The 10,920-nt window shown below is 32.9% G+C and overlaps 1 protein-coding gene across 1 annotated transcript; it reads left to right on the plus strand.

The window, feature by feature from the left end:
• The first annotated feature begins 30 nt into the window (after positions 1–30).
• Positions 31–8,143, plus strand: LOC137617956 (trypsin-1-like). Its single transcript, XM_068347890.1, has 6 exons — positions 31–138; positions 1,460–1,650; positions 2,380–2,550; positions 5,529–5,666; positions 6,090–6,239; positions 7,972–8,143. Exons 1-6 carry the CDS (start codon positions 33–35, stop codon positions 8,104–8,106), a joined length of 891 nt encoding a protein of 296 aa, XP_068203991.1. The 5' UTR covers positions 31–32; the 3' UTR covers positions 8,107–8,143.
• Positions 8,144–10,920: the final 2,777 nt, after the last annotated feature.

Here is a 10,920-nt window from a genome sequence, read left to right on the forward strand (position 1 = left end):
TCAAGGGAGGTCTCTCCTTGGTCAGTGCAACCATGACGTTCCTCTACACACTCCTGGTGTGCTCGAGCTTGGTGATTTTGGAAGTGGCTCACTGCTCGGCTTCTTCTCAGCACCTTAACTCAACGCACCCGTTCATAAGTAAGACTAAACCTAGTGATTTTCATTATATTATTATTATTATTATTATTATTATTATTATTATTATTATTATTATTATTATTATTATTATTATTATTATTATTATTATTATTATTATTAGCTATAAGCTAGAACTCTATATTGAAAAAGTAGGATGCTATTATATGCCCAAGGAGTCCGACGGGAAAAATCCTAGTGAGTCTGTTACACTATTATTATTATTAGCTACTGTATAAGCTACAACCCTATAGCTGAAAAAGCAGAATGCTATAGACCCAAGGAGTCCGAGGGAAAAAGCCCAGTGAGTCTGTTATACTATTATTATTATTGTTTGTTGTTGTTGTTTTTAGTTGTTGTTGTTATTACTAGCCATGAAATGGCTTGGAAAAGCAGGATACTATAAGCCCAAGCACTCCAACAAGGAAAAATAACCCAGTGAGTCTGTCCCACCATTATTATTATTATTATTATTATTATTATTATTATTATTATTATTATTATTATTATTATTATTATTATTATTATTATTATTATTATTATTATTATTATTAGCTATAAGCAAGAACTCTATACTGAAAAAGTAGGATGCTATTATATGCCCAAGAACTCCAACAAGGAAAAATAACCCAGTGAGTCTGTCCCACCATTATTATTATTATTATTATTATTATTATTATTATTATTATTATTATTAGTAGTAGTAGTAGTAGTAGTAGTAGTAGTAGTAGTAGTAGTATAAGCTAGAACTCTACTGTATACTGAAAAAGTAGGATGCTATTATATGCCCAAGGAGTCCGACGGGAAAAATCCCAGTGAGTCTGTTACACTTATTATTATTATTATTATTATTATTATTATTATTATTATTATTATTATTATTATTATTATTATTATTATTATTATTAGCTAAATTACAACCCTAGTTGTAAAAGCAGGATGTTATTAGCCCAAGAGTTCCAACAGGGAAAATTAGCCCAGTGAGGAAAGGAAATAAGGAAATAAACAAACTTTGAGAGAAGTAATGAATAATGAATATAAACATTTATTAATTTAAGATCAATAACAATGTTGTAATAAATTTGTCATATATAAAACATGAAGAGAGACAAATGTCAGCCTGTTCAACATAAGCACATTCTCTGCAAGTTTAAACTTCTGAAATTACACCAAGGAGTATAATTTAACCTAGCTATTTTAATACCTTTGACAAGATATTGGAGAGGTCGCATCAGGCAATCGACCCTTTTATTGTAGGGATAACGGTGGGAAAGAATTTTATGTCCGCAATGTTTAAAAACAGCTTTTTAATTTGATTTCCCAGTCCAACCTCGAGTGCAGCGCGATCCGTCCTGTAGATGCGGTCAGAAGGGCGACTCGAGGATCGTGGGCGGTAACGATGCGCAGATCAACGAATGGCCCTGGCAGGCTGCTATCATGGATGGGCGCAAGCAATTCTGTGGTGGTTCTCTCATCAATGATAGATACATCCTTACTGCAGCTCACTGCACGCAAGTAAGACCAGCTCTCTCTCTCTCTCTCTCTCTCTCTCTCTCTCTCTCTCTCTCTCTCTCTCTCTCTCTCTCTCTCTCTCTCTATATATATATATATATATATATATATATATATATATATATATATATATATATATATATATATATATATATATATATATATATATATATATATATATATATAATGTGTGTGTGTGTGTATGTATATATATAGTCAACGTGAATATAGAAATTTTATCTAAGTATTTTTTATTTAAGGAAAATTGGTTTCAATCACTGGACAGAAGTAAGATCAGCCATACACGAAGATAGTCAACGTGAATATAGAAATTTATCTAAGTATTTTTTTTTTATTTAAGGAAAATTGGTTTCAATTGCTGGACAGAAGATCAGCCATATATGAAGATAGTCAGTGTGAATATAGAAATTTTATTATCTGACTATTTTGCTATTTAAGGGAAATTGGTTTCAATCATTGGACAGAAGTAATATCAGCCATATATGAAGATATTCAACGTGAATATAGAAATTTTATTTTCTAACTATTTTCATTTTAATAATTATTTTTTTTAATCATGAATGTTAGATATGTCCTTAGTTCAGTGCACACAAGTAAGACCAGCCAAGCGTAAAGATATTCTGTTTCAATATAGAAATTTCAAAAACTCACTATTTTCTATTAAAATCAAATTGCTTTAAAAAAAAAAAAAAAAAACATCCAATTTTCTAGGGCTTAAGACCTCGGGATATAACAGTCCGACTAGCTGAACATCGCCTTAGCACTGCTGGAGAAACATCGCTCGTCACCCGAGATGTTAAGAAAATTATCGACCATCGAAATTATATTCCTGGAGATGAAATTAATGACATTTCTCTCCTCCAATTATCATCGCCAGTTGAGGTAAACTAACCAATTTATTCTTGTATAAAAAGATGTATGCTAATACAGTGGTAACGTGTTTACCTAGCATTCGCATGGCGGCAGAACGATCCCGGCCCGGGACTGTGAGTTTAAGCTGTTTACTGGGGAGGCCACTGTCGTGGTTGGGCATCACCGGGCAGGGGGTGGGTTAGGCTTGCCCTAATAATGTTCTGGTGAGCATCTATTCTTTTGAAACTTGGGATGAAACTAGACACCTTTAACATTACTTTAGATTTATACAACTTCTTTAGTGCTATTTTTGAACTATCACACATATACTTCAATACCAAAATTGCATAAAAGTATGAATTTCGGAAAATACTAAAAACTTATTTCTTTTTATTTATTGCATGATTCTCAGTTCACCAAACTATTTTATTTATTTAGAAGCAACCATGAGTGAAATTAATTATTGTATTACGTAAAATTGAATAATAATATGCTTATATCATATTTAACCATGGCCAACACATTTCTATACGTCCAACCTAATGACTTTATAGAATTTGACTAATGAAGTTTTTCACTGAAATAATAACTGATAAAAACAAGCCTAATTTAGATATGAAATGAGTGATATTGTGCCTGGGAAACTATAGATTTAATCTTTATAAGAAGTCATAAATAAACAACTAGTGCCTTTTAAAATTTCTTCCAACTGACAATTGAAATTTTGAAGATTAATTTTTAATATCAAATGTCTGTGTGTATTAGAATTCATAATGTTTCTTGACATTAAATTTTATCAGCATATTTTTGAATAATACGATTTTAAAGGAATTAATCTCATTTTTAGAAAGATAGTCTCATTTTTAAAAAGATAGTCTCATTTTTAGAAAGATAGTCTCATTTTTAGAAAGATAGTCTCATTTTTAGAAAGATAGTCTCAATTTTAGAAAGATAGTCTCATTTTTAAAAAGATAGTCTCATTTTTAGAAAGATAGTCTCATTTTTAAAAAGATAGTCTCATTTTTAAAAAGATAGTCTAATTTTTAAAAAGATAGTCTAATTTTTTAAAAAAAAATAGTCTAATTTTTAAAAAGATAGTCTAATTTTTAAAAAGATAGTCTCATTTTTAGAAAGATAGTCTCATTTTTAAAAAGATAGTCTAATTTTTAGAAAGATAGTCTCATTTTTAGAAAGATAGTCTCATTTTTAGAAAGATAGTCTCATTTCTAAAAAGATAGTCTCAATTTTAGAAAGATAGTCTCATTTTTAAAAAGATAGTCTCATTTTTAGAAAGATAGTCTCATTTTTAAAAAGATAGTCTCATTTTTAAAAAGATAGTCTAATTTTTAGAAAGATAGTCTAATTTTTAAAAAGATAGTCTCCTTTTTAGAAAGATAGTCTAATTTTTAAAAAGATAGTCTAATTTTTAGAAAGATAGTCTAATTTTTAAAAAGATAGTCTCATTTTTAAAAAGATAGTCTCAATTTAAAACTATATATATTCGTGTAAACATACAAGGAAGATATTTACTAGGGATTAGTACATTTTCAATAACTATAGGTGTTACACATTCATCATCATCATCATCATCATCTCTTCCTACGCCTATTGACGCAAAGGGCCTCGTTTAGAATTTGCCAGTCGTCTCTATCTTAAGCTTTTGATTCAATACTTCTCCATTCATCATCTCCTACTTCCTACTTCATAGTCCTCAGCCATGTAGGCCTGGGTCTTCCAACTCTTCTAGTGCCTTGTGGAGCCCAGTTCAAAGTTTGGTGAACTAATTTTTCTCGGGGAGTGCAAAGAGCACGCCCAAACCATCTCCATCTACCCCTCACCATGATCTCATCCACATATAGTGTAATCTCTCTTACTGTAAATAAAAAAGAGAGAAAAAAAAAACGTTTATTTTCAAAGTACAAGTAAATAATACATTAATTGTGTTTATGAAATAAGGGTTTATATGAGGTTAATATTTAACAAGGTTCTATTTTTGACAAATATCTTGATTTAATTTCCTTATGGAAATATTTTATTTGTAGTTCTACAGTATCTGTGATAATGGTTTCGATTGAAGTGACTTGCAAACAACATTTAATTTGATAATTGGATTATGAATGAATTGTAATAAAGATATCCAGCAGTCTTCATCACTATTGCTGGTTATGTGCATGAATGAATAAATTATTATTATTATTATTATTATTATTATTATTATTATTATTATTATTATTATTATTATTATTATTATTATTATTATCCAAGCTACAACTCTAGTCGGAAAAGCAAGATGCTGTAAACCCAAGGACTCCAACAGGGAAAAATAGCCCAGTGAGGAAAGAAAATAAGGAAAGAAATAAGCGATATAAGAAGTAATGAAAAATTGAAACAGATATATTAAAAACAATAACGTTAAAACAGGTATATATTTGATATATAAACTATATAAGGACTTGAAGTTCTCAGACATCCTGACATTGATGGTCATTGATGATTAGACATGTGTACAGAGATCTTCTTATCTGTATATTGATACGATTACGTGTGTGTTATTCATTTTGTCACGCTTTAAAGAAAACGGAAATAATTTCATGGTATACTCTTACAAATTCACAGTAGACTTTGATTACTTAACCAAAGCACATCTTATATAGTTTTCCCAATTTTGTCTTTAGCACCTGACTCTTTTTTAAATATTAGACAAAAAATTGAGTTCCATCAATTTCCATGACTTAGATTGTAAAATTAATCTCGGGACATTTTATTCAAACATGTATAGGTTAGGAACATGATAATTAGTATTGAAAATATAATTCTGTGTAATTTACACGGGTTCTGCTAGTTTATCAATATTACCATATCCCATTCCAGTTCAAACCACAGATTCTTTAATAAGAAAAATCTCCCTCTCACATAACTTCCAAAAAAAAAAATTAATACTGTATTTTAAAGTATAAAATTTAGATGAATTTATTGATTCTTTAAAGTTTTTTCTTTTTATATTTCAGATGAGCAGTACAGTAGTGCCTGTGTGTATGCCCCCACCAAATCCCCGTTATACTAACAAAATGGCGACTATAACTGGATGGGGAGACACAAGCGATGGAGGACCCGCTTCCGATGTCCTGAAGGAAGTCACAGTTAAGGTAACCTTTGGTACAGAGGATATTCCAGTTCGTTTTCTTAACGAAAACTTCATTTTTGATAGAAGGAAAAGTAGATAGGTCTACTAAATTGATATAATTTAAAGTGCAGCCAACAAATGGGTCAGACACAAGACCATATACGGATGGTTTCAAGTTATTTAGTTGGTTCAACATATTTCAAATATGTGGCACAAAGATTTTATAACAAAAGCCCACCTGATATCAGAAGAACTAATGATATAATGATTTTGAAAACTTCACTGTTTTCAGAGTGATATGATTGTATTTATTGTACAATGGAAAGGGTCTATGCCATATGATTTTTCAAAGAATGTATACAATTAAACTTTTCGTGCAAAGTGGGGCCATAAAAGCCCTCTTAAAAGTAAGCATGTAAGAGCCAAGTTTGATTTGTTTCCCCAGGTTATGTCAAATGCAGCTTGTCGGCGGCTTTCGTATGGAAGTGCTATCAAGAAAACTATGCTGTGTGCTGCTGGGGATGGTAAAGACTCTTGCCAAGGTGACTCTGGTGGACCATTGGTCTTCATGGATGGAGGTGGAAACTATGACCAGGTTAGTCAGAGTCTCCTGTTAATTGTGTTAATTAGGGGTTGTTGTGGCCTGATCGGTAACGTCTCTGCCTTGTGTTTGCCAGCCGGGGGTTCGAGTCCCGCTCAGACTCGATAGTGCCATTAGTGTCTGCATCCTTACCATCCTTGTGAGCTAAGGTTGGGGGGTTTTGGGGAGCCTATAGGTCTATCTGCTGAGTCATCAGCAGCCACTTGCCTGGCCCTCCTTGATCCTAGCTTGGGTGGAGAGGAGGCTTGGGCACTGATCATATATGTTAGTCTCTAGGGCATTGTCCTGCTTACTAGGGCAATGTCACTGTCCCTTGCCTCTGCCATTCATGAGCGACCATTAAGCCTTTTAAACTATGGCCTGGTTAGTCCCAGTCTCAAGTTATATCAGAACTATGACAGGGTGTAGCTCAAGTCTCAGGTTTTATCATAACTAAGACCAGGAAATTAGCCCAAATCGCAAGTTATATCAGTAGTTTGATATTCTCTGAACGAGTTTCATAGTGAAAGATAGTTATGGCATAATTTTTCTATATAATCTCATATGTGGCCCCAAGGCTATACTGTACTACAAGCTCTCACTAGACATCCGGAAGACTAAAGATATTAAGGATTTCGAGAAAAAACCTGAAGACTCTCTTGTTTTCTAAATGTCTCATTAATGTGGATTTGAAAATCAATATGGAATATGCTTTGCAATACTCTAAATACCTAAGACTGTATATGACAAACAGATATTTTAGGTCCTTCAGGGCACAGGGTTTCCATGTGTGATAGGACCAGGAAAACAGTCTTTGAAATAAAGTAAAGTAAGATGCACATGGGAGAAGTACAAGAGGAAGGCCAAGGTTTGGGTGGATGGATGGAGTGAATGAAGCTCTGGGTGATAGGAGGATAGATGTGAGAGAGGCAAGAGAGCGTGCTGGAAATAGGAATGAATGGCGAGCGATTGTGACGCAGTTCCGGTAGGCCCTGCTGCTTCCTCCGGTGCCTTAGATGACCTCGGAGAGAGCAGCAGTAGGGGATTCAGTGTTATGAAGCTTCATCTGTGGTGGATAATGTGGGAAGATGGGCTGTGGCACCCTAGCAGTACCAGCTGAACTCGGTTGAGTCCCTTGTTAGGCTGGGAGGAACGTAGAGAGTAGAGGTCCCCTTTTTTGTTTTGTTTCATTTGTTGATGTCGGCTACCCCCCAAAATTGGGGGAAGTGCCTTGGTATATTTATGTATGTAAGATGCACATGGTAGGCCGATGTTTAAAGTATTGCTACCTCTCACAAAAAGAGGCAGTTTTTTAGGCAGATGGTATTTAACTTTGCAAAATGGGGTAGAAGATACAAGGTGCTAGATCTTATAAACAGAGGGAATGAATTATCTATTTCAAACCATAGTTGACCAGCTCAGCAACTTCCACTTGCACTGAAAGGTTATTAAAAATTATTCTATTGGTGCTATGGCATTTTGTCAAAATGCCCCTATCTGGAGAAAACCTCCGACAATCTACAGAAGAAGAAACGACAGTTAATATGTTTTATTAAGGATTAAGAAAATCTTAACTTTATAACTGTTTTTTTTTTTCACTAAGAATTATATTTTGGTGCTATGGCAATTTGTCTGGAGAAAACCTCCGACAATCTACAGAAGAAGAAATGATAGTTAATATGTTTTATTAAGATTTAAGAAAGTCCTCTTAGCTTTAACCTATATTTGATTATATTTTAATCGCCAGATCGGAGTCGTGAGCTGGGGATATGGTTGCGCCGAGAAAGGTTATCCAGGTGTCTATACCAGAGTCAATGAATACCTCAATTGGATCAGAGCCAACGCAGCTGATGGAATATACTGCAAAGGATCTGCTCCTTAGGTCATGCGGAAGAAGAATCAACTTTAGATGAAAACAATATCAATATATAAAGTAAAACTGAATTTTAAAATCTTGGCAATTTAGTAAAATCATTCAATTTCATAAAATAGTATCATTAATAATCCCTTCTTCGTATTTCATGAATCCTGGTAGTACTATACTCATTTTTTTTTAGTGAGGCAGATGTGCACCGACTCGCAGCGGGTGCCCTTTTAGCTCGGAAAAATTTCCTGCTATATGATTGGTTAGAATGATCGTGTCCAACCAATCAGCGGTCAGAAAACTTTTCCGAGCTGAAAGAGCACCCCTGCGAGTCGGTGCAAATCTGCCTCACTAAAAAATATTGACTATAGATACATGTATTATTCAGAAACGGTAAATCTAGAAATACTGATGTCACTATGGAAAGAAGTGAACTGAAGTATGTGAATTACAATGATAGACAAAAGAAAAAATAAATAAAAAAAAAAAGTTAAAGGAAGAATTTTTAAAATATCTGACTTGTATTAGTTTTAATGTTTCTTTTCATTAGTAATTATTGTTCTTATTACATCCACAAGCATATTCATTATAAATTTTAATATGTTAATGTATTCATTTATGTATAGCAAAAAAAAGAAATATGCATATGCACATATCTTAAAATGAAAAGAGTTATTTAATTAATGAGTCTATATAATTTCAGAGAGAGAGAGAGAGAGAGAGAGAGAGAGAGAGAGAGAGAGAGAGAGAGAGAGAGAGAGAGAGAGAGAGAGAGAGAGAGAGAGAGAGAGTGTGTGTGTGTGTGTGTGTGTGTCTGGATAATTGTGTAAACCATCTACCGTGTCATTTTAGAATAGGTCTAAATTATCTACATAAGCTTGCCCCATTCTGAAACATAATAATTAAACTATAAAAAGAATATATAGGCAAGGAATCATTCTAGCAGATATTGTAAATTATTGAAGCAGAAAGTTTTGATTCCAATAGAGATAGTTCGAAAAAGTAAAACAAAAATCGATAAACATGAAGGAAAACATATAAATAATATTTTCTTCGTACCTCACAACTTAAGCACCTATAGTCAATTTCTTTTAGCGAGGCAGATTTGCACCGAATCGCAGCGGTGCCCTTTTTTAGCTCGGAAAAGTTTCCTGACCGCTGATTGGTTGGACAAGATAATTCTAACCAATCAGCGATCAGGAAAATTTTCCGAGCTAAAAGGGCACCGCTACGAGTCGGTGCAAATCTGCCTCGCTAAAAGAAATGGACAATATGTATATATATATATATATATATATATATATATATATATATATATATATATATATATATATATATATATATATATATATATATATATATATATATATATATATATATATCCATAAGTTAAGGACGAAATATGGAATTTTTGAGGAAAAAAAACATCACAGATAGAATAAATTTATAAAAATAAAACTTAAAAAACGAGAGCTATATCGATTAGGTTGAGAATTCTGGTGATTTATTATACTGAAAAGGGTAAAAATGCTGTACTATAGCTTTTAGAAACGTTGACCACCAATTCTGATAGAAAAGAAAGCAGAAATGAAACATGAAAATCGATATTCAAGTTTTCTAAGTGCTTCGATAATGTGAGTTTGACAATTAAATTGGAATATGGTGTGTGATATTCTGAAGTATCTAAGAATGTATACGACAAACAGAGCTTATAGTTTCTGTAGAGTACGCTGTTTCCATGTGGGACAGGACCTGGAAACATCCCTTTAAAATAAGGGTAGGCCTACATAAAAAAAGAAAGGAAAAAAGGCCTAGGCCTATACATTAAGTTACCCTAGGAATTGAGCATATACGAACTTGAGTACATTTAAGAGGAAAAGAAATTAAGTACATTTGATCTAAAATAAGAGTAGAGGACCTCATTAATAAAGAGGAAATTGTTCAGTGGATAATTTCCTCTTGGTAAGGGTAGAATAGACTCTCTAGCTATTGTAAGCAGCTATTCTAGGAGAAGGACACTCCAAAATCAAACCATTGTTCTCTAGTCTAGGGTAGTGCCATAGCCTCTGTACCATGGTCTTCTACTGTCTTGAGTCAGAGTTCTCTTGCTTGATGGTGCGCTTGGGCATGCAGTTCTGTCTAGTTTTTCTCCCTCTTTTTTGTTAATGTTTTTGTGGTTTGTATAGGAAATATTTGTTTTAACGTTGTTGCTGTTTTAGAAATATTTTGTTTTTCCTTCTTTCCTTTCCTCACAGGCCTATTTTCCCTGTTGGAGCCCCTGGGCTTATAGCACCCTGCTTTTCCAAGTAGGGTTGTAGCTTATCAAGTAATAATAATAATAATAATAATAATAATAATAATAATAATAATAATAATAATAATAATAATAATAATAATAATATGTGATAGGATCTGGAAAACAGCCCTTAAAAGTAAGGGTACAGCAAAGAAAAATAGTCATAAACATTGAATTGTTCTAGGAATTAGGTATATAAGAACTTAATTGCATTACAAAATGACATTTTATTAAAAAGAACAGAGTACAGAGGACCTAATTAACAAAGAGGAAACTGTAATTGCCACCTTGGCGGGTAACGGGATCTACCGGCCATCCCAAAAGACGGTCGATAGAAGCCGCCGAAAGCGCCGCTGATATTAAATACATTTAACAAAACTTCTGTCTATATTATGATATTCATAGCATTGCATAAACATTTCTCATATATTTTTATACATTATACATATTAGAATAAGTGTTTGTTATTTTGTATACAACCTAAAATAACAGAATAATGATCACTAATGCAATGCTAATTGCATCATCGATAAAGT

Source organism: Palaemon carinicauda, chromosome 24, assembly GCF_036898095.1.
Source record: "Palaemon carinicauda isolate YSFRI2023 chromosome 24, ASM3689809v2, whole genome shotgun sequence".
Taxonomy (NCBI): domain Eukaryota; kingdom Metazoa; phylum Arthropoda; class Malacostraca; order Decapoda; family Palaemonidae; genus Palaemon; species Palaemon carinicauda.

What these genes read in the sequence shown, in the direction of transcription:
- LOC137617956 (XM_068347890.1), top strand. Translation starts at nt 33, where the DNA reads ATGACGTTCCTCTACACACTCCTGGTGTGCTCGAGCTTGGTGATTTTG. An exon ending in CTCAACGCACCCGTTCATAA is followed by an intron (nt 139 to 1,459) that starts GTAAGACTAAAC and finishes TTGATTTCCCAG; the next exon opens with TCCAACCTCGAGTGCAGCGC. An exon ending in AATTATCATCGCCAGTTGAG is followed by an intron (nt 2,551 to 5,528) that starts GTAAACTAACCA and finishes TTTATATTTCAG; the next exon opens with ATGAGCAGTACAGTAGTGCC.